The following is a 24,997-nucleotide window of genomic DNA, read 5'->3' as shown; positions in this document are numbered from 1 at the left end:
TTTATAACAAACATATTTTTTAAAAGTGATAGGATTGGACTCAGAAATGGCAGATTACTTTGGTTACTGTTACATTCATATAGAAGGCTGTTACTTGGTGGAAAAGTAGGTACATGTCTTCTGCCAGTGTTGCTTTGGAGCCATTAATAAGGGCTCAGTCCTTCTGCGACTCCCAGAACTGATACAGGTAGTCCTAGACTTACAATCACTTATTTATGACCATTCAAAATTAAATTGGCACTGAAAACAGTGACTTACAACCCATTCTCATGCTTACAACTGATGTAGCATCCCTGTAGAGACACGGTCAAACTTTGGGTGCATGGCAGCCAGCATGTCACACTTGCAGTAACCCAGGATCATGCAAGAGTTGCAGCATCTCGGGATCCCGTGATTCCTCCCCACCTACACCCTTTCCTCTAACAACGTGAATGGCAGAAGTCCAATTTGCTTAACACCCTTAACAATCACGTGATTCACTTAACTACAGCGATTTGCTTAACCATGTCAAAAAGTTGTAAAATTGGGTGTGACTCATTTAACACTTGCCTTGCTTAACAAGGAAAATTCTGGTCTCATTTTGTGGTCATAAGTTGAGGGCTACCTATATTGTAGGGAGCAGACATACTTGAAAACGTCAAACCCAATCTCTGACAGCAGTATTTCTTTCCTCCAAAATAGGGAAGGGAATACTGCAGCTGGAGAGTATTCTTTTTACAATAATAGACTCACCTTATGAAGGAGTAGCAGTAGCTTTGATGCCTGAGCTTAACGCTAATGTTAATGAGCTGCCTTTTCAGTAGCACATGGAAATATTCCATCTGAAGGAAATTGCTGTTTTATTCATTTTATTTATTAAATATATATGCTACCCATCTTGCTATCCAGAGCAATTTTTTTCTTTCAATAAAAAATCTATTATATGTTGGTTTCCATTTTTGATACTTAGATACTTGTGATGCTAAACAAAGTTTCACTGTTGAGACAGCATATGCGGTTTCCAAAAGCTGCGGAGAGTGGAATGTCAAGTGTCACTGTAGTGTGTTGAACCACATTGTTTAGACCTTTTTGAGGTGGCTTAGTGGAATAGTAGAGGAAAAATGGTGCCTTTAGCATTGTGGAGTTCAAAAGAGGGGAATGACTTGATTTGGGAGCAGCCAAGATTTTTCTGGGGCTGAAGTGAGTACCTGAATTTTTGGAAGCCAAAGAGTCCATTTTGGCCAGGAGAATTTCTGCTCCCTTAACTAAAACCAATTAGACTCTACAATCTTCAAGGACTCCTGAAAGCAGCAAAATTGGTATTACAGTCAGTTTAATCTAGTGGCTAAGGCACCAGACTAGAAACCCAGGAGGCTGTCTTAGGCATGATGACTGTCTGGGTGATTTTGGGCCAGTCACTAACTATCAGTTCAATTCACCTCACAGAGCTATTATGAAGAGGAAGAAAGGAGGAAGGAATATTTGCCACCTTGAGTTATTTATCAAATAATGTAGGATATAAATAAATTAGGGAATCAGTATATAGTTCAGAGTGTGAATTGTACATTCATAGTATACATATTTTAATTTATGATTATATTAGATTATCTTGAGTCTTAGGTGATGTGACAAAAAACTGGATAAACACCTTTGTAATCTGTATTATGGATAATCACCTTTGTAATCTACTTTAATAGATTACAATATTTTTCATATTTTATTAAATATACTCTTTGAATATTGGTCATTCTGTTTATTTTTATTGGGGTTGTTAATTTAGAGTTTAACATTGTATACATATCTGCTCAAAAGTAAATCTTATTTAATTCAATAGAGTTTACTCGCGAGTAAGTGGCTATAGATCAACGAGTTACTCATGCTGAGAAAGTAAATGTAAATGAATGCCATAAAATAATCTCAGAATTTCATTGTCAACTCCAAACCACTGTTAAGCAGAAATATATTGAAATGTAATCATTGCATGTTTATGTTTTGCAGGGTTGAGTCTTAAACCTTTACTCACATGCTTACAGCCATGATATCTTTACAGGTGTTATGAAGCTGAAATTGAAGAGATAGATGAAGAGAATGGTACAGCTGCAGTCACGTTCTCAGGATATGGTAATGCTGAAGTGACGCCTCTACTCAATTTGAAGCCTGTGGAAGAGGGAAGAAAAACAAAGGAAGATAATGGCAACAAGCCTATGTCCAAGTAAGTGATGGAAATTGTTTCTATTGTTTAATGTGTGGTATCAATCTAAAAAAAAGTTCTGTAATTGAAAAATTGTTGATGGGTTTTCTCACTCAGAGATTACACATAGATAAGAATGTTCTGTTGAAGACATATTTTTTAAAAAGAATAAAATAATCCAAATGTGGGTGCTCAGGCTATATATGTAGAAGACTGCTGGGTCTTGAATAATTAAGCAGGATAATTTGGACTGAATTTATGACTGCATTAGGCAAAGAAGAATCCCCATGGGTCACCTTCAAGTGAAAGGGGAAAGTTTGTGAATTATTTGTTTGTAGAACTGCAAAAAGGGCTGCATTGGTTCCATATCTTTGTAATATATAAGGAAGGGAGGGAGAGTGAAGTGGAAATGATAGGAATCCATTGGCTTTGTCAAGGATATGATTTGTGAATTGGGAAGAGAAAAGCCTTATTGTCACCACCATCACTGCCCCTGCCTTCCTTTGGTATTTCTTTTTTATCAAATACCCTAACATAAATAGAAGTTGACAAAATTTAATCAAATAGCTGCTATTATAATCATTTTTCTAAAATAAAATAAATAAGAATTTAAGGAACCTACCTATAATAAATTTTCTACACGTTTCTCTAAAATTTGTTAGTTTTCATTTTTTTTCCAGTGAATATATGTAGCAGTGAACAAATCTCATGCTATTCTGTAGAGATGTAAAGAAGTTTCAGCCATTCGTGATTTTTTTTCTGTTAATCAGGGAATGGTATACATTTTACATTAAATCTTTGCTAAATCCAAACAGGCATCTTCTGCTTTGGTCTGAGTTAAGCAGGGCTTTTACTTATTCATTTCACATGTCTAGTAATTACCATAGATCTGGCGAAAAAAAGTAGACTTTGGTTTTAGGACAAAAGCAGTCTTATTCCTCCTGAGGTTTTTGGCTGCCATTCTATAGGTTTTCATTGTATCTATGACGAAATCTATACTTACCTCATTGTTTACACCAAAATACTTAAGGTATTTTTGTAGCATAAAGACATCTGAAATTTGGAGTCCAGTTCCTCAGTTGCTGATTTCCTACTACATATTTAAGATATGAAATTTGCCCCATTATAAATTGTATTTTAATCAAATTCCAATTGCTTTTATCAAATTTTAGTAACAATTTGTTGCTGGAACTTTGCACTTTGATATGCCCAAGGGCTAATCAATAAAGACTTTATTTAATGAATTAATTATTTATATGAAATTTGCTACCTAACTGAAAGTCCATTGGTCTATTGAAAATGACTTCATTAATCCTAGTGCTGAACTGTTACTGTGACTATGCAGCACCTAAATACAGGATTATGTTGACTGTTTTAAGTCAGCCTTCCGTAATCTGATTCTGCCTGAGGATAATGGAATTTATTCCAGGTTTGGAAAGGTTGAAGTATAACATATTATATACTGTTATCCTGTAATGCTTGTGTTTGCTCTATGACTGAATTTTTTAATATGAATTTGATGAATAAAATTAATCCTGTAATGCTTGATCAAAATTAAGTATTTTCTATACAAAATTTGTGAATTTTTTTTTATCTTGGAACAACTTTTGAGTTGAGTTCTAGAGTTCCGGTCACAAGAAGCAAGCTAGCTAGTTTCAGCTGACTTCTAAAAGAGCTTTGTTCGTAGTGTATGAAAGTGGGATTGCTGTGCTTTATTGAAACTTGCAGTGCACAGATTGCTTTACAGAAGGAATGACAGCACTCAGCAGCTGGAGAATGAAATAGGCGCGGACAGCTGAAGCCCATTGTACTGAGAGTTTATCTTTACATTCACCTAGTACAAGGTGAGACTCTCTTAATCAGTGTATCCTTGCTTTTGTCTACATATTCTGAGAATAAAAGTGAATTTATAACAAATTAGGCTAGGTGACTAGGTTATGAACTACATAAGTAATCTTCAATGACCTTTTACTTTCTAGAAAAGAAATGATTGCTCAACAACGAGAATATAAAAAGAAGAAAGCTTTGAAAAAGGCCCAGCGTATCAAAGAACTAGAGCAGGAACGAGAAGATCAGAAAGTCAAATGGCAGCAGTTCAACAATAGAGCATATTCAAAAAATAAAAAAGGCCAGGTGCGTATGGCATGCATATTAGTGTATTGGAGCTCTAGAGATAGGACAACTAGTTTGCTGTGATGGTTAAGCCACCAGGCTGGAAACCAGGAGATCGTGACTCCTAGTGCTCAAGCACAAAGGGCCAACTAGGTGACTTTGGGCCAGCCATTCTGTGTCATCCTTATAAGAAAGGAATGGCAAACCATTTCCTGAAAATCTTTCCAGAAAAAATATGAGGGATTTCGTAATAGTATTTTTCACCTTTTTAACAGTTTGCAATTTTACAAGATAAACTAATAGAAAGTTAAACATGGACGGTATAAAGCTTTAGGGCAATATTTTGAATTCCAGTAGTTCTAGGCCAGACATGTCAAACTTGTGACGTCACGTGATGTTGCGCAATGTATCGGGACAGTTTTGCCATTGCCGGCAATGGGGCGGGCGCAGCTTCCAGATGAAACCCCTGTTCTAGACTAAAATAGGTATATTGATCATCTGAGAGTTATTTGGTACTCAGAATAGCTCTATAGTTTGAATTTGAACCTTGTTATTTGAGTACAGAGCATTTCCAAAATAAAGCAATCTTCTCAGAACATTTTGAATTTGAAATGTTTTGTACAAGCTTTTATGCTGCTGTTGTAAATCTTAAATGATGTTTTGTGTATCTCAGATTGTTAAGTTTTGTATGGGCCAGTGAAGTATAATTTAATCAATCACTTTGTATAGAAATAAGCCAAATAGATAAAATGTATATGATTCAGAATGTTTAATCACTGATAAACTGCATTGTTGATATAGTAATTTATTAGTTGTTGCATTTTCAAAGTAATTAAAATTGTATTTTTAATTTGTTCCACAGGTAAAGCGGAGTATCTTTGCTTCTCCTGAGAGTGTTACAGGGAAGGTTGGAGTTGGGACCTGTGGAATTGCAGACAAACCTATGACACAGTACCAAGATACATCAAAGTATAACGTTAGACATTTGATGCCCCAGTAATTAAGGGGGAAATTGTCATATTTGCAGGGCTTTACATTTATCTTTTTATTGTTATATTTTTCTAACAGTAAACAATTGGTGTGTAATGAAAATGGTGTTGCCATCATTTGGCTTTTGCTGGTACAAGCCTTAATTATTACAAATATTCAGATGACCCCATTATTGTTCTGAAATTTTGTATAGATATGCACAACTTTGAGTGTTGAAGAAATGCCCTTTACAATATTTTGAAGCTTTCAGTCTGATACAGTGTTTACTCAGGCACATACTGAAAATACTATCAAGCAAACAAGGATGTAATAAAATAATTATCCCATATTTTTGCTCTTTTTGATATCTAACAGTCATATTACCTTCCTGCAAGAGCATTATTAGGTGTTCTTTATTTGTTTAGAAATAATACAATTGAGATATTTATTGGGATTTTACTCTGATTGAATATAGACTGGAATGTGCTGATAGGAAGTGTTTTTCATCTGAAAGAGCAGAAACCTAGACCTACAACCTTGGTAAAGACAGCTAGACAGATTTCATGCTTAACCATGACTTTCCTCAAGATGAGGAATTGGCCCCAAATCTCACATCCTTTCATTAGTGCTGTATGATTCTATATCCATTGCTTTAGCTGGTTAAAGATAGATGGATTCAGACATGTTAGAGAGGCTTAGAAAGCATCAAAATGTATCACAACGTCTCAAGTCACTCCAAACCCGGTGCAAGAACTGGGAGATTCCTCCACCCTAACTACATATGAGATCTTAATATTGAGTATGGAGTAGCTTAGAACCCTGCAAAACATTTTGCTATAGTTAAAAACTCGAATGAGAGTGAGTTTTCTCTGTGGAGAAAAAAAAAGGAACTGGCTGATTTGTACTGCGTTTCTAAATACCAAATTTTGTAAGTGGAAAAAGGCAGAGGATCTTTTCAGAAAACATGCTTAACACTGGCAAACTGGAAAGTGTATTTATAGAAGTTAAAGTTAATAAGAACTTAGCTATGATCTGCATAGGTTTTTCTCATAATTTTCAAGGATGGACTAGCATTTTAAAACTGGGAGATTTGAATTATACACTTGGAAGTAGTTATTTTCACTGAAAATGTAATGGCTTATTATGATGCAGTTATTTAACAAACATACTGCCAAAAGTCATTTAGTGCTTACTCAGTTTTAAAGTTGATCCAGCTATATTTAAGTATAGATGGTGTTCTCTCCCAATAATGCCACAATTCAACTGTATTACTCTAGCTGAACGTTCTTGATTTTATTTGGAAAACCACGCGTAAATGTTCTTTCATTCTTGTATATTCTGGATGAAATTGCTTCCCTTCGCTATGTGTAATACTTAGGGTAGCAATGGCATCTTTTAATCTTGCAAATGTGTTTGAGAGAAAAAGTTAATGTATAGCCCTGTATACAGTGTAGATAAATATTTTTGTAAAATATGGTGTCAATGAACAAGAGTGAATTTAGTTATTACTCCTACTAAATAATTCAGAAGTAATTCTTGCTCCTTAATCTGAAGGCCAATGCTTATGTCTGTTACATTGTAGTTCCCTTTTGTAATTTGTTTTCTGAATTAAAATCAGGTAACATCAATACTTGTTGATACACACATTAGTGAAAGTCTGCCAGTTTATCAGCATTTAAATCCATAACTAATAGATTATAATCCAACTATAGATTCTTCCCGTCAACAAAAAGGCAAAGTAATTTTTTTTACTGTGTTGATCTCAGTTTTGTATGTAACTTTTATTAAAATAAAGTGTTTAAAATTTGTTTGCTATGTCCCCAAAACCTGGTTAAAATGATTTGATACAAGTTGATATACTGTTACTAAAGAGTAGGGGAAAAGGGTAATCCAGATAGAAATGTGCTTGTTTTACCATTTATGAGAAAAATGTTCTTATAAAGGTATATATCTTGGACATAATATGACTCTATTTTGAGCATTTGGGTACTAACTGAACAACGTAGTTGCAAACTTTGTGTTATAATATTTTATGGATAAATAGCTTCTTTATTTGGGAAAACTAGTTTTTGAAATGCTTAAAGCTAGAATTGTAAGTAAAGAACATACCCAAACTGAATTCACTAAAGGAGCTTAGGATCTGAATCTGTAGCTAATTCTTGTATCCAGATAGGTCTTGAGCTATTGCTTCTTTACAGTGAGGGGAAAAATTATTTGATCCCCTGCTGATTTGGTATGTTTGCCCACTGACAAAGAAATGATCAGTATGATTTTAATGGTAGGTTTATTTTAACAGTCAGAGACAGAATAGCAACAAAAAAATCCAAAAAAACACATTTCAAAACAGTTATAAATTGATTTTCATTTTAATGAGTGAAATAAGTATTTGACCCCTTCACAAAACATGACTTCATACTCGGTGGCAAAACCCTTGTTGGCAATCACAGAGGTCAGATGTTTCTTGTAGTTGACCACCAGATTTGCAAACATCTCAGGAGGAATTTTGTCCTATTCTTTGTAGATCCTCTTAAAGTCATTAAGGTTTTAAGGCTGACGTTTGGCAGCTCGAACCTTCAGCTCCCTCCACAGATTTTCTATGGGATTAAGGTCTAGAGACTGGCTAGGCCACTCCAGGACCTTAATGTGCTTCTTGAGCCACTTCTTTGTTGCCTTGGCCGTGTGTTTTGGGTCATTTGACATGCTGGAATACCCATCCACGACCCATTTTCAATGCCCTGGCTGAGGGAAGGAGATTCTCACCCATCGTCCCTTTGATGTGGTGAAGTTGTCCTGTCCCCTTAGCAGAAAAACACCCACAAAGCATGATGTTTCCACCTCCATGTTTGACGGTGGGGATGGTGTTCTTGGGGTCATAGGCAGCATGCCTCCTCCAAACACGGCGAGTTGAATTGATGCCAAAGAGCTCGATTTTGGCCTCATATGACTACAACACTTTTACCCAGTTCTCTGAATCATTCAGATATTCATTGGCAAACTTCAGATAGGACTATACATGTGCTTTCTTGAGCAGGGGGACCTTGCAGGCACTGCAGGATTTCAGTCCTTCACAGTGTAGTGTGTTACCAATTGTTTTCTTGGTGACTATGGTCCCAGCTGCTTTGAGTTCATTGACAAGATCCTTCCATGTAGTTCTGGGCCGATTCCTCACCATTCTCATGATCAATGAAATTCCACGAGGTGAGATCTTTCACGGAGTCCCAGACTGACGAAGATTGACAATTATTTTCTGTTTCTTCCATTTGCGAATAATCGCACCATTGTCACTTTCTCACCAAGTTGCTTGGCGATAGTCTTGTAGCCCATTCCAGCCTTGTGTAGGTCTACAATCTAGTCCCTGACATCCTTGTCAGCTCTTTGGTCTTGGCCATGGTGGAGAGTTTGGAATCTAATTGATTGCTTCTGTGGACAGGTGCCTTTTATACAGGTAACAAGCAAAAATTAGGAATCTAATCTAAATCTCAGCTTGTTGCCTGTATAAAAGATAACTGGGAGCCAGAAAACCTTGCTGACTGATAGGGGATCAAATACTTATTTCACTCATTAAAATGCTAGTCAATTTATAACTAGAATTTTTCTGTTTGTTTTTTTTGTTATTCTCTCTCTCACTGTTAAAATAAACCTACCATTAAAATCATAGACTGATCATTTCTTTTGTCAGTGGGCAAACATACCAAATCAGCAGGGGATGAAATAATTTTCCCCCTCGTGGTATAAAATTCTGTTATGTCTTGTAAACCATTTCAAAAGCAACTTGTGATTCATCATGAAATTTGCTCCTCTAAGAATACTGGGGGAAAAACTCGTAATTAATCTGTTTTATAGGTGTTGAGCACGCAACCAAACATGGCCAGGAGTGTCCAGCATAGATGCTGCTGTACCCATGTGAAATGCTGGGTTGTAATTCTCAAAGCATGTGAGCGTTGGAGTTAAGGTGTTGATTGTGTTCTGGGAACTTCTATTAATACAAGTGATACCAGAAAGTAGAAAAATAACAAACTTACTTGAAAGAAAATGTCATAAAATTTATTTATATATTTAAACAAGTAAAAATAGATGGCCACAAACAAAAGTCTTATGTTTACAATGATGAAAATGCAGCAGTGTTGTCAGCACCATCCCTGCACCATTACAGATAGAGAGATGGAATCAGCATTTCGGTATTATTTTATAGACTAGCACTGGTCAATCTGCATATTAGGGATTTATTGGGATGTTTTGTAGCTTTCAAATCCTCAAAAAGTACCAGTTGGCTACAGAATCAAAATATAACTGCCACAGTTCAGGCGAATTCAAAGGAATTGAAAAGGTGACAGAAGACACCTTAAAAGTGAGCTTGCACTGAAGTTCATATGTGGTCAAAATGTACAGTATTTGTTCAGGATACATTTGTTTAGGATTGGAATTGCATTCTCAGACTAGTGCAATATCATAGTACTATGTAGAATCATAGCACCATGTGATTTCCCCCTTTAAAGATTGCAAAAGAATTCCATAATTTTATTAAAAATGGGAAAAAAAATCCTGGTATTTTTTTTCTCCCGATAAATATCTGAGTAGCATTATAGTGGCACAACCCTAATTTTTGCATTAGATACTGGCTAACATGATAGAAGATAAAATGAGTGCATTAGATTTAAGATCCTGAATTGTATTTACTTTCCGTCATCATAGCTGCACACTTAAATGCTAGTAAGATTACGCTGCAATTTCATTAGCTTGTTTCTTTTAAGTAGCAAAACAGTAAAAGCTTTTTTTTTCTAGAAATCAAGAAAATATGTTGGGATTTTCCAACTAAGATATCAAACTAGAATTATATCTTTTGCTATGAGTTGATTTGAACATCACAAGCAGCGTTTACATACTTCAGTTTAGTAAGAATAATCTTTTACAAATCCAAGATCTACATGGTGTGGTTAGGAAAAGAATACATGGAAAGTAATTTCTAGCAATTGTGATTTTAAAAAGCAATTTAACGCAAGTAACATGTCACTCAGTGAGTGCAATATTGTGTACCAACTAATTTCAATAAAAGCACTGTCAGCACTGCCAGAGTAGTTTTGTCTGTAAAAATAACTATCTTGCTATTTATTTGAATTACATATTTATTGTAATAGGTAAACATTTTATACAAAATGCTAGCTTGCATTCACTTGAAATATATTCCAAATGGAGCTTAATAAGCAATTTAAAACATCCAGCAAGTTACTATGAAGAAAAAATGTCTGCATATATTCCCATTATGACCAATTGCAGCTTTGTATACTCTCCCTTAACAAATTAGCTGAAATTGGTAGCGTTGATGCAGTGAATTGGCTTTCATCTTCCTGACTTGTTTGCTATGTGTACTTAAATACTATTAGGAAGTAGCCTAATGAAGCTCCTTCATGGGGGTTTAGTAATTTTGTTCTATGATTACTTTTTTTAGGGATCATTGTATTTGGTCTTTTAAGTTTCTTTTGTTGCTAGAAATAAAGTATAAATACAATGGTTAGAGCTAAGAATGTTCAAGTTATTTGTAGTCATAGGGTCTTCCCTGTTGGGTCTTTATTTGCCTTATTGTTCTAACATTTATAGATACCCTAAATAAAGTATAGATTGAGTGAGCTGATCAGTGAATGCCATATAAACTCATAGCAATAACCACTAAAAATCCTGCCAGATTATTTCTTCAGTTGTTAATAAATTCAACCTTTGGCATAGCACAGAATAGTCATTATTTTTGAAAGCTTCTAAAAGAGTTGGCTCATATCTTGAAAAATTGATCAGTGTATTTTTAGTTCCTTTGTCCAGTGCTAATGAGAACTGGCCCTGAGATAAAAACTCCTGTTTCTTTTGGAGACAAGAGTTACTGTTTGCAGTTACATTCCTAGAAGTACATTTCAAAACAAAACACTGTATTTATTTGTACTAATGTTACTGCAGGATAGGGAAGAATACCAAAGATGATACCAATATCTGAAGCACAAGGAAGCATTTACATAATAGTGAGGTACTTCCAACTGATATTATCTAGGACTACTTCAGTATACTGTATTGGTGTCTTTGCTATTTTTGAAAAGATGTGCACAACTTTTAAGGGATCTTTAGAATCCCTTTAAAAAGAAACTTAGCACATGCCAAACATTCTTTATACGTTTTCTGATTTGACCAGCTAAATAGTACAAATGATTCAAGATTCTTAGTAAAAACAGCTGCAAAGGAAAAAAAAAAGCCGGTAATGCTGACAAATTTTTCAGTATTCCTTTTTTTGTAAGGAAATGTCAGCTAGTATACACAAGGAAACAAACTCTTCCAAATTATTTTTTCATAATTTGGATACCTGGGATATTACATTTACCAACTGATGTAGAATAGGTAGTTCTCAGCTTAAGATCCCAATTGGGAACAGAACTGGTTATTAAGCAAATACATCTTCCTTTTTGACTTTGCTTGCTGGAACCCCCTGGAAAGGATGGCATAGCTGTCGTACATACATGCTGATTGCCAAGTGCCCAAATATTGATCACATGAACGCTGCAGTGGTAAGTGAGGACCAGGTGTAAGTCACTTCTCAATGCCAGCGTAGCTGCTTGGTCATTAAAAAGTCATAACGTAAAAAAAGAGTGAGATAGACAAACAGAATGCATACGTCTGAATGAAAAGTGACTTAACTATTGCTTCCAGTTGTCTGTTTAATTCACTCCTACTGTGCTTCCCCGAAAGTAAGATCTACTCTGAAAATAAGCCCTAGCTTGACTTTTGGGGTGGGCCTAATATAAGCCCTACCCCCAAAATAAGCCGTAGTTTTAGGGCGAGGCACACACCTAAAAATCAAACTGGGCCGGCTGTCGGTGCCAGAGGTGAGTGGAAAAGTCAAACCCCCCCCCCCCCGAAAATAAGACCTGGTGTTTATTTTGGAGGCAAATAAATAAGACCGGGTCTTATCTTTTTGGGGAAACACGGTAAAAAGTCTTGACCTGATTAACATATACCAAATGTTTCTGCTTTCTGAAGCTTTTACTTCCTTACTTGTCTGCTTTTGTTTCACATAAGTATACAGCCCTATTTTTTCCTTTTTGGTATATGCCCAACTGAATTGGTATATGGATATAACTGAATTCCCCAGCTCTTCTGTACAAGGAGACTAAAGACAAAAAAAAAAATAAAGTAACCAGGACAGGTTTCAGGCTTCTAAAAATCAGGACTTTTAAATAATTAAACTAGTTGGTAAAACAAGTTACAATATGCTAGAATTTAGCATTCAAAACTTTTTTAAAAGTTAAATTTAGCTGCTAGTTGGATCCAAGTTACCATGGAGGAAAAAGTACCCAATAGCTTTCATTACATAGTAAGCCCTTCCTTTGACTCGTTTTTGAAGTAACAGACAATTTTTTCATTTGGAATCTATAATTTATCTAATATAATTGAAGTTTTCCTGCAAATTATACCATTCACGTAAATAGACACAAATGATGTAAATTTAGATACAGCGGACACCTCTCTAAATAATCCATAAAAACATCCAATATACATATTTAAGTAAAATGTATATAAATTCTGTTTCAGTCTTGGAAATTTTCACTTAGTAGAGCTAGGAAATACAAAACATCTCAGCCTGAAGCAGTATAAGCCATAAGGACAACAATTTTACTTGCCATAAGTGAAAATTTAATAACTTTATAGGAATCCTGGTTGTTGTTGTTTTGAATGTAACAAGTATAAATGCCCTCATGCATCTTTTTTTCATTAAAATACAGAATCATTCTTCTCATACACACAGTATTGCCAAGTAGAAGATAAGGGCACAGATCTGGAATGATGTATCAGTGAATGTGACTTTTTCAGATCATACTAGGATGGCTGTCTGAACTGCTTATTATAAAAGCAAAACATGTAAGAGAATAGCATTTCTATTTAGCCTCTTGAGGTGGCTAACATCAAGATGCATAGATGATCTTAAACTGGCGGCATTTTTTTTCCTCCAAAGCTAATGCCACCTTCAGAAGAGATTTTCCAAAGCAGAAAAATAGGTTTTGCCTCAGACTGCCCTGCTTGGATGCCGATACAACCACTCCCATTATATAAAAAAATTACCCTGCATTTTAAATGCAAAAGTGTATACAACCTCATGTCTGAATCTAAGGCTTAATTTGATGCAGATACAAATGGGAGTAAGTCCCATGGAACATAGCTTGCATAGGTTTATATTCTAAACCAGAATCCAATTTTTGTATGGTGGGAAAAAAAAATACAAGGTTGTGAATTGAAGATAAGGAACAAGTATAACATCCCAAAATGTAAAAGGACAATGAAGGACATGGGTTCACATTTATGTAAATTATATAGTATGTCCTCTCAATAGATTATGACAGGCTGGCTGCAGTACACCCTACTCAATAAATGATGTAACACTTTTTTCCACTTTGTAAAACAGGAAAGAATATTATCTCCAGAGATGTCTATCTTCATTATAGTTTCTTATTTACCAAGTCAAATCAAAGAAGATTATGACATAAAGTAAATGATTGAATGGTTTTGAATTAGAACTAAACATACTTTATTGGAAATTGGTGGAGAACCATTTTTACATGATCCTAATTTAAGCTAGAAGCTGTGCATTCTTTGAGGCAAACTTTCCAGACTTTAAGTCAAGGCTGTTTCTTCAGCCTTTCTTCTTGAAATTATTTTTCATGGAAGCCACTATATCAGGTTTCTCCAAACAGGCTCTTGCCTGTCTCCTGTATTGATAGTGTATTAGAACTGATTATCCAGCCCTGCCTTTCTAGTTCTAACACACTAACCCAGTAGGCTGGTGAAGACAGCATTAAAATTTGAAGTCAGGCCTTTTTGCTTAGAGAAAATAAGTAAGTTTCTGCATCTGAGATCACAGAAACAAGTTTATTTTGCTGGGATAAGAAATCATAGATTCGGATCGACATATTTGAGTTTTCAGTGTTCATTCTTGCAATCCCACCAAATTGCACTAAGACACTAGCCATATTAATAGGCCTCAGAATTATAAAAAGTTCTTACTGAAATTTTTACTCTCATTAACTAAAACTAACAATTCCTATTTCAGCCACTAGAGGGAGAGGTTACCATATAAACTGGTGTTACTTGAGTTTTAATTCCATAGGAGAGAGAGATGTGTAACTGCAACCAGATTTTAATGAACATAAGAATTAAAACCCCAGCTATGAACACACTATAAAACCTGGCAGCATGATGTCTCTAATACATGACACAGGTCCTAAAGTGGTAGGTTATACAATATAATAATACCTCTGGGGTAAATGCCTAACACATTGGGGTTAAATCACACAACGTAACAGTACTGAGACAAGATCTACAGAAGTCATTGGGGTTATCTAATCACATGGCCAATGGAGAGGGTTTTTTTCCCCAGGCACAAACAACATGAGTCTCATGAGTGACCAACATGGCAGAACAAATGTATTTCAGATACAGAAATGTTTAATGGTATTAAAGTGCTACTATTAAGCAGAAACATATGCTAACATTTAAACACAATTCCACTGTACTGCTAAATGAGGTTATTTTGTTTTATTTTTGTCACCCAGTCCTATCTAAACAATAAAATTAAAAGATCTACAGGACTGAAATTAACAACCAGTAATTATAATCAGCAATAAGTTATGAGTTTATAAAGCATTTTTTTTACTTTTCATTTTTTTCCCTTAGTACTTGGGGGACAGGCAAATTACTACCACCCCCTCAAAAAAAAAATCCTCAAATAAGTGTCATAAATGAAGTCTCAAAATAAAGAATAAAGTTTAAACTTGGTAAAGGAACAGTAATAGGTATCTCTGTGGTTAAAAAGCTTAAAGAGAAGCAGAGACCTCAAAGTGCAGGTTAGAAAGTTCAAAATAAAAACAAAGATAAAAACATTGGATACAATCTTATTCTTTAACTGCAAAGCAACAACAGTTTCTGCTCAGGAGAAATTGGAATCAACCTAGCAGATTATTAAGTCCAGATGCTTCTTAGCTATGGACCCAAGATTATATTAGAAATCCAGGTGCCAAAGTCTGCAAAGGGAATCCAAAAGGTAGAGCCATAAAACCAAAAAGAGTCCCTGTTCATCTTGTGCATGGCAGCAGAAAAACAAGTCCCTTTCAATTGGTGTTAATTATAAAAGAGATTTGCAGGATCATGCCTAGGAGATCTAGAAATACATTGTCACATATAGGTTATCTCATCCAAACATTTACAAATGTTTATCAAAATAATTTGCAAAAGAAAAAAAAGGTAACTGTGGCTCAGAATGGAGACTTGTGTCTTTTTCTGCACATCATCACTTGTTTTACAGACTGGTCTCTCTCTCTCACACCCTCTGTATCAGGAGAATCATTCTAGCTCAGCCACTGAATCCAGAGCATGGTTGCACCTTTGGTGGCCTGCTACAACTCAATAATCTAGTGGTAAAATCATACAGCCCAAGTTTCTTGCCTTGAAACCATGTCCAGCTGAAACATTGAACTGAATGGGAAGTGCTTCCAGATTTGCAGCACCTCTCATAAGGTATAAGCAGAGCTTCTTGCTATTATTACATTTCTCAGATAATAATGATCAAAGATGGCTGGAGATATCCAGTTAATAAAAGATGCTGACTGGACTAACTTTTGCTGGTGAGGCTACAGGAAATCTACTAACTGCTTATATTATATTATATTAAAGAAAAAAAATAAATTGATGGAATTTAAAGAATTTTAAAAAGGAGCTTAAAAAAACAACTTCAAAGTATTGTGCAAATGCATTGGAAGTGGTTCATCTAATGAACTATATCACTGTGGCTACTTTATCCCATCATTTGGGACCAACATACAGCCATCCCAGATATGTTAGATTACCATAGATATTGGACATACTTTATATTATTTATTTTTAGCACCACAAGGGTCTTATAACAAGTTTGTTAATTTTGAACATGGGAAGGAAAAAAACTGCAACTGTGACAAATTAAAATGCAAGCACCTGAACAGCCAAGTTTCCCATCCAATCCATCTTTCAATATAGGTATCCATTGCTGATGGGAAAATCTCAGTCCAGCTATATGTAACTGGAATGGTGTCCTGGATTTGAAATTAACCTGAAGTTTAGCACTAAGTCAAAAATTTTGGATTATGGTCAAATAAAGATTAATTGGTTCCCCTGCTAGCTTCCCACTCTTCCATGGACCCATGGAGCTATTCTAAAGTTGTGTCTGTCCAAGCTTAGCTGTTGAAGGGTGGGTTGGGTAAGAAAAATACTGTATCTTAAGAGCTCTGCCATATGAAACTCAGTTGCCCCAAAGAAACCAGTTGCTCAGCTCTAGCACCAGGCTCTAGGAAGTGAAGGAGAGCTTGACACTAGCGCTGGAGTAACCCTCATCACTCCCAATGCTCTGCAAGCTGCTGTGATCATCAATGTCACTTGTACTGGTTGTGCTGATATCATCCACGTCTCCATGGGAGAACTCTGTGCTTTCCACATCCACTTCAATTTCTTCTGGGGGAAAAAAAGAGAGTCTCAAATTAGTATCAGAACAAGTTTATTTAAGACCATCCCTGCCTGAAGAATCTAGGTTCATTCCAGCCACATCCTCAGGAGTTATTGTAAAGTTGCATGATGAGATCTTTGCAAAAACAATGAGCAAAAGAGAGAAAAGTGCTTTGTGATATTGATAAGAATTTTGAAAGAATTACAAGAGACTAGACAGCATTCGCTTTTTTTTACAAATTTGTATTAATAGCCAACTATCATCTGATTGCTAATTTAATATTTATATCTGGTCACTGTCTTGGATTAAACTGATAGATACTAATTCAATATTCTATACATGAATAGACTTTTATCCACTCGCCCCAAACAGATTTCTCAGTCTAGATTAAGGAGCAGTACTGTACACCAAGATAGGTGTGCTGTTCACAGAATAAAACTTCTTTGTGTATTTGAAGATTTAAAGTTTCACATTAAGAATTTGAAGAAGTAATGCAAAATAACAGAAGATCATAGAAGGAAAGCATGGATCATTGGGATTGTTTGTGAAACAAGAAGGGTAGTGTTGCCTAAATTCTCTTGATTAACTGAGTTTTCTATTCTAGTAAAGCTCTAGCCTCTGTTGTTGCAGTGTTGTCTAGGTCCCTCAAAGATATTCTCGATCTATGTAGCTCCAGAGGTATTTTAGGCTAAGAGACAAGAATGGCTAAAGGCTAAAGTATCAGTTTATCAGCTGCTCAAAGTAATTAGAAATACTTTCTGATCAGATTTTTTAAAAAAATGTTTTTAAGGTGGCTAGGGCAGATGGGGTGGCCTTGAAAAAAATCTGCAAAAATACAGCGGCATTTGGACCCAGGTAAGCCCAAATGTATGCCGTGTTAGAAAAAAAAACCCCACATTCTTTTGGTTTATCCAGCATGGAGCCTCAACACACTCAGGATAACAAAAACTTTGAGGGGAAATACCTACTACTATGCATTTAATTCTTGAATTGCACTTTCATCTAAGAAGCAGCAGCAACCTGTCTTACTGAGAAACACGTGTAAATGAATTAATGTTAAAATCAAATATTCTAACAGGGATATCATCCCACATAGTTGTTGACCTCTCCCTTCCCTATTATATCAGTTTGAGTGTAATGCCTAAAAAAAGGTGATTTATTGTCTTAATTTCATAAAGCAAGAATCCCAATATATAATTGTTAAGCTAAGAGAAGCCTCTGGCTCTATTCAGAAAGAGAAAGGAAAAACCCTCTACACATGTAAAACTTCAAAGTAAGTTCTCTCTTCACCCTAAAGTTAATCCTCTCGGCGTATTCATAGTAAGGGAAAATCTTTGCCCATAGAATTATGACTAGTTTGTTTCATGTAGAACAGAGTCCTGTACTACCATTTTTTTTAGCCAGTGCAGAATTCAGTAGCCACACACAGGTTTTTTTCCTATAGACATTTGCCTATTTGCATGAACATCTTGAGAATATACCATCGATTTGAATAACTTTTGATGGATGCAATGTTTACCATTAGCACTTTTTGACTTGAATCCCTAAGTAGAGCTAAAGATAATTGTATTTATATCAGTCTCATCATTCTAGTGAAAGCTGCTTCTGGATGATGTGCAAATAATCTTGTGATATCTTAGCATTGATGCCTTTCCTGTCAAAAAATCATGATAGTATCATGAGAAAATAAACGGTATCCAAATACTACATATTAATTTGAAAGCTCTGCTAGAATATCATTAGTGCTGTTTTTAACTCTCAAGAAAATTGAATTTATATCTTGGCAAATTTGGAGGATTAAACAGAGGGAATGAGTACAAATGACAATTAATCAAGTAATAAATGTTCCGGAGTGTAACTACTTGGTCAGATAGTTGTCCATTGCAGGTCTACCATATACATTTTTAAACAGATACAGAAAGAGTCTTTGTACTTATGAAGTACTGTACATAAGACTAAATTATTTTAAGTAGGTATCTTGTAGACCTGGAAGTTGCTGAAACTTGTATGAATTCAACTTAAATGGGCAAAAAACATCAAATATATTTTAGATAGAGACCAAAATTAAACAACTTTTAACATCTAAATTTAATAGGGATATAAGGACTCCTAAATGACATAGGCTTCCAAACAAGACTCACTCAAGTCGTGCCTCATTCATCTTGCAATCTGAATGAAATTATGATTACCAATCAGTTGATGCAAAGAAATTGTATGGAGCAAAGAGAAGTGAACATTTTGTGTCTTTAACCAACATATGGAGGGATCAAATACTGACCTCGCTCTGAATCAGAGCGATCTGAGGACATGGTTGATCCAGTGCTGTCCATTCGTATTCGCTCGATGTCCTGAGGGCTTTGCAACTGCTCCAATCGTCGCTTTAGGAACCTTTGCTCTCTTTCCAGGTTCTCAAGTTGATGCTGGCTTCTCCTGTCGGCTTCTTCAAGTTTCTGCCATGATAAAAGATTGCTTTTCATTGTCTGGATTTCCCCAGCACTTTCCCCATTTTATTTACTAATATTCAGTTCTTATTTTGAGAGCTTTGTCAGAAGGTAATTTGGTGATGTTTATGACTACAGAGAAAATTGGAAATATGTTTTTGGCAAAGATGAAGAGTATGAATGATATATCACATATGTGCTGCTGTATAGTTATGTGTCAGATATATGCCCTTAAATGGCATCCTTGCAAGTAAGGAAAAGTAGTGTCAACCCTACAAAAATAATTGCTTCTCAGTCCAATCTTAGAGTAATGAAAAGGAGAGGATCAGGTAGAGCACGGTTAGTTCTTTCCATCACTGCCCAGTCTCCATTCAGATAATTTAATAGGAAAAAGCATCACAAGTAAAGAAGCACATGTACCTTCACTACTTAATTTATCAGCTATGTCTCTGAAGCAGTTCCTCATCTGACCAGTCATTTATGTAATCTACTGCAGACTCCTTTCATCACAGCTGGGAAATCTTACCAGGCCAATACACAGGGTTTCTTGATGGCCAGCAAGTTGCATAACTCCAAGTCATCTCAGGCTAATGCCATTCATTTAAGTAAGCAGGGTTTCCCTCCCTGCTAAGCTTGAGCTGTTCCAAAGTGTTTAAGCACATCCTGATCCCTGTGAGCCTGGCACTACTCTTTAAAAAAAAAAAAGAAGAACACACATCAGGGAAGGGTCAGAAAGACTGTAACCAGGGCACCTGCTATGCTCTTTTTAAATAAATTTCTTTTTTGTTTGCTTGTTATTAGGTCCTGTATTTATTTTCCAAATGCAGTTCCCATATATTGTAAATACAATGTAAAGAGAATATATAGATTTGAATAATTAACACTTGCTGCTTGCTTTAGGTCATTAATATTGTCTTCTGGCCTGCTCAGTGGCACATAGAGCTGTGCAGAGAATGGCCTGTTCTGTATAACTGACTCTGGTTGCCGCTCCATGTGGTTTAGATTATCTCACTTGATGCTTCACTAGTAAGTATAACCTAAACTCTGGAACACTCTTTCTTCAGCATGGCCTTTCCTAAGTTCATGCTCTCTAAGTTAACTGTGGACAGTAACATTAGTAGGTTGAAGAAATATGGTTAAACATGGTTGGTAGTCAATAATATTTTCAGGAAATCATTAAGGCACGATAGAACTCTTGCATAGTATGTTTTATATGATTTCAGCCACATACTTAGCATTTTGCTTTTACTATTGTTTCACAATGGTACTGGTATATACAATATATCTGGGATTAATAGTTTCTGAATAATGCTATTGCCATCATATCTTTTGTATTTAAAAATATAAAAAATAACCTATGACAGGGGTGTCAAACTCAATTTCATTGAGGGCCGCATCAGCATTGCAGTTGCCCTCAGGGGGCCAGGTGGGTGTGGCCTGGGTGGACGTGGCCTACTGGGTGGGTGTGGCTAGAGTGTGTATGGCCTACTGGATGGGCGTGGCCAACTCTACATCGTTCGCATCAAGGGTGCCTATGGGGGCCTGGGCAGGAGTGGGACAGATCTGAGGGTCTCTGGCAGGAGGAGGGTCTCTGGGCCAGGGCCAAGGCAGTGGGGGCCATTACTGTTTCCAGGATGGCTTCACGGGCCACATGAAACCACTTCGCGGGCCGCATCCGGCCCCCGGGCCTTGTGTTTGACATGTCTGACCTATGATCATAAAGTCATGAATAACTTCAATGATAAACATATCCTAGTATGTATTTGTCAGATGCCTGAATACAGTTTAGGATGGAAACAGAGAAATAAAACTTCATTTAATTTAGAAATTATCTTGATAGATGTGCCATGCTATTTGGGTATTCAAACATAGGTACGCCCCTGGGTCTTTCTATACTATGTCAACAAGCAATATTGAACTTCACAGAAAACACTTTGTTAGATGAAGCCCAATGACAATTGATAGTACCAATGATACAATATACATTTCTCTTAACATTTCTTAATTGTATTTTGTAGAACTGTGGTATTCAGGAGTTTTAAATGATTTCTGACATTTAAAAGATGGTATTTAAGCAATTATATGCTGAATGTTAGGTCAATGATTTCTATACCAGACTTCAGATTCTACAATTTCTATACCAGACTTCCTTAGGGAACAATTAAATTCTGCAAATTTACTGAGAAAAATAGTGCCACAAAAATGAAGGGACATGCTTTTAAAGGCATTATAACAACGTCATGATGTGAACTCTCTGAGGAAGATGATAATCTTACCTGCAATTATGGCTAGTGGGGTAACTGAAATATTATTATAAATGGAAACTGATGCTCCTCTTACCTTAATGTGTGCTTTGGCTTTGTTGAGTAGTCCAAGGGTTGTGTGTCTGGTGCAGTCAGGTCCTAATGGTATCAGAACTTTTAAGCGTTCTAGACACAGGCGGAGATGGGCTCGTCTGGGAGGAAAAGGTGCAGAGATACATTGTGAACTGAAACTTGCCTTCTTCAAATAGTTTCCTAAATAATATCACATTGGCTTCTACTGTAAAATGTGGGAACACTTTGAGGTTGGTGTTCTAACAAGCATAGCTGGTGACTCTGACAGGTATTTGGGGGAAAAAATGTAGCATATTGAATTATTTCACTATTGATATTTAATATCATTCATCTTAACTGGCAAATTCTGATAGTTCCATGTTACTCCAGTGGACAAAAGAATGCTCAAAGAAAAATAAATTACACCTATCATGCATTCCTGGAAATTAAAATGGTTGACAATCTCAGTTCCTCTTTGTTCTCACCCACATACTCTGCTTAAACTACTCATGATTACTTTAACAAAGAAAGGGAAGGCTGCAGCAACTTGCCACTCCACATTTTTAATACAACCCACTTTTTCTAAATTGGCATTCCCCAGAATAAGTTGGACTAGAATTCCCACTTTGACCAATGGATTTGAGATTATCAAATTTGAGCAAAGTCACTGCAGTTTTTTTTATGCTTTCTTCATTTCTAACCTTATAGAGAAAGTGCCGTGGTGTGATTAAAACGTTTCAGCAAGATAACTGCAAAACAATTGTTAAATTATTTGGCTTCTGTCTTATTTATTTAGGCTATTCCATGCATAGAACTATGCAGCTACCCAATTTACCATTCTCAGTGAAAACATTAGTATGACTGCCAGCAATCTCCTCCATAACGTTTCCAAAATTCCAGCTGTCCAACTGATTCATGCTCAGCTGCATCCTTGTGCCCCCATATTTGGAGTTGGTAATCAGGATATGATGTGCCTCTGAATTGGCAACTCCAGTTTTTATATGTTAGCTACAGTTAGAGGACAGGATGATTTGTCATTTAATTGGTTCATGTAATTTGGTATGAGAGACAAAAGGTACAGAAACTAGAATCTTGTGTTTCCACACATAAATATAGAAGATAGAGAATTCTTGCATGTTGCAGAAAAACCATCCATAAAATACATTGCTCTACACTAAGAAAATGGTATGCTTAATAAGAGACATCCATACAAATAAGGCAACCAATTTGCCCATATATTAACTAGCCAGCTTCCTACAATTACTATCCTGAATCAAAGGAACCTCCTCTTTTTCATTGAAAATGTGATTACTTGTGCTGGTTAAACAAGAGATGGCCATTATATAAAGCTGTTGGAGAATTTTTATTATTTCTAACTTTAATTCTGGTTATAGTAGTAAAGAAACCTAAACATGCAAGAATTTTTTAAAAGCGACTTTAGGCCAGCCAGCAAAATAAATGTCATCCCTATTTTCCCTAAATCCTCTCACTAACTTGCAACATCCAGTTACTGTTTTAGAGAACCAGTACAAGATACAATAATAAGGCGTCTGAATATTGTATGTTAATATTATCATGCAGTGAGTAAAAGGCATACATTAACTGGAGCTTGGCTTTTCAATGTGCATATAAATTATGTTAATTATGTGTGTCATATGCCCATCTTTCAGAATTAATTTTCACTAGTAATTTCTTTGCTTTGATCATCAGCTGACACATTGAATCAGGTCCTGATGATAACTCAGCAGAAATGAACACTTCAGCATATCCATAACAGAAAATCCAAAATGCAATTTTAGATCAGAAGTCTAATGCATTATATGTTCTTCATAAAATAAAGTGAGTTTGAATTCTTAGTATAGGAAGGGAAATACAACTTTACAAATATAATTCAGTGTGTCTCAGCCTAACTTATCTCACAGGATTACTATCATAAAAACAAAAAAATTGAGGATGAAGCAATGGGCTGATTTAAGCTGCTTTGGGCCACTAAAGACAGGCAGCATATACATTTAATAAAAGAATAAGTAAACTGAAATTTGGTAGAATAAGCCTCCCATGATTACAATACTGCAGCTGAAAAGTACTGTTTGTTTTAAAGGAAAATAAGCAATAAAAAGGGAGGAGTTCTACAATGTTTTTAAAAATACACATATCTGTTCAGAAACCTAAGAATGAATGTTGTAATATTGTTTAAATCATTTTCATTAAAATAAACAATATTGTGATAGGTTCTATTACTGATGACCCAACTAATAGAAATTGCAAGTGAGGTTTCCAAAATACAAACAGGTATGAAAACAAAGATGGAATACCTGAATAATTCAACTGTGGGTTCTATATTCACTTCAGGACATTCCTGACATAGCCTGCTCACAAATTTCTTATTCAGGGAGACGCAATATTCGCATTCAGACATTGAAGAAAGGTACAAAAGAATTAGCTATCCTGGACTGGACTTTAATAGGGAAGACTTAATCAGGAAAGAGGACAGATCAAAAACCTTGGAGGAAAGTGACTACATAATTCAGCAGTTCTTTACACACACACACACACACACACACACACACACACACACACACACCAAAGTGCAGGCACATTTGGGAATTCATAAAAGTGTTTTTTAATATGTAAAATCAGATGTTTAATGTTACATAATTTCCTATAGCAAAAGAAACAAATAAGAAAATGGACCAAAGATGGGAAGTGAGATGCTTCCCAAAATAAGAGGCACTAAAAAATTGTTATTCCAGCAACAGAGAAAACAACTGGCAAAAAAGCTAGTGATATTGCACAAACCTTTGTGATGTTCTGACAATAAAATAAAATGGTTCTCTTACCACTGAACAAGTCACCAATGAGGAACACATATTGTTAGCTTGGAATAGCATATATGGTATCAGAAAGGCTAAAGTTTAAAACCATCTAAGCTGGGTAAAGGATGTTAAGAAGAACAAAGTTTTTTTTTCAAGATAGTCATTTTTTTAAAAGGAACAGGAAAGCATCAGTGTACCAATTGCACAATAAAGACGGCAAAATACTAAGACACAAATAAAGAGCATTCAATTCCTATTTTCATTCAGTCTTTTCTAGTTAAGATTTGTGTTCTACCATAAAGTTATATAACAAAATGAAGCAATTGCATTGAATTTCATTGAAACTAAGATTGATGTGATCAGGGGAATAACCTGTTTGAATCCGTGGAGTTCAAATCCCTAAAATCATATTTTTCAAGAACAAACCTTACCAATCTAAGATAATGTAGTTTTCTGATTCAGTAACTTGCTTAATAAACTACAGGAATATTATGGTCATAATATATTTTCACTTCAACCAAATGTTTGGCAAAGTACTTCATGACATTCCGGAATAGGCTGGATGGCTCAAAAGTCATAACTAAAATGCTCAAATACTCTGTCAAAGTGGAAAAAGCAAAAGTGACACTCCAAGATTCAATCCTGAGCCCTCTACACTTCAATATATTTATTGC

General features: G+C 35.6%; 2 protein-coding genes across 8 annotated transcripts in view; one reads left to right on the top strand and one right to left on the bottom strand.

The window, feature by feature from the left end:
- The window catches only part of SMNDC1 (survival motor neuron domain containing 1), a 55,100-nt gene that overhangs the window by 7,292 nt on the left and 22,811 nt on the right, over positions 1-24,997 (top strand). For 3 of the 5 annotated variants that reach the window (XR_014492670.1, XR_014492671.1, XM_083363826.1), the window contains exons 4-5: positions 2,030-2,191; positions 4,150-4,303. Coding sequence is in view for 3 of the 5 variants with exons in the window: in XM_083363826.1 (XP_083219952.1) it covers positions 2,030-2,191; positions 4,150-4,303 (316 nt within the window). In the remaining 2 variants the exon portion in view is untranslated. Of the gene's footprint in view, positions 1-2,029; positions 2,192-4,149; positions 4,304-5,144; positions 10,316-24,997 lie in introns of those variants that run through there. The other 2 variants (XM_083363824.1, XM_083363825.1) reach the window with 1 other exon arrangement.
- Positions 9,280-24,997, bottom strand: part of MXI1 (MAX interactor 1, dimerization protein) — a 74,187-nt gene continuing 58,469 nt past the window's right edge. For 2 of the 3 annotated variants that reach the window (XM_083363821.1, XM_083363823.1), the window contains exons 4-6: positions 21,533-21,647; positions 19,030-19,201; positions 9,280-16,759 (exon numbers count right to left, since the gene is read on the bottom strand). In XM_083363821.1, the coding sequence (XP_083219947.1) occupies positions 16,596-16,759; positions 19,030-19,201; positions 21,533-21,647 (451 nt within the window). In that variant the 3' untranslated portion in view covers positions 9,280-16,595. The remainder of the gene's footprint in view (positions 16,760-19,029; positions 19,202-21,532; positions 21,648-24,997) is intronic. The other variant, XM_083363822.1, reaches the window with a different exon arrangement.

The sequence above is a fragment of the Vipera ursinii genome, assembly GCF_947247035.1.
Source record: "Vipera ursinii genome assembly, chromosome: 5".
NCBI classification, from domain to species: domain Eukaryota; kingdom Metazoa; phylum Chordata; class Lepidosauria; order Squamata; family Viperidae; genus Vipera; species Vipera ursinii.
Note: the sequence above shows the minus strand (reverse complement) of the source record. Positions and strands in the feature narration are given on the sequence as shown.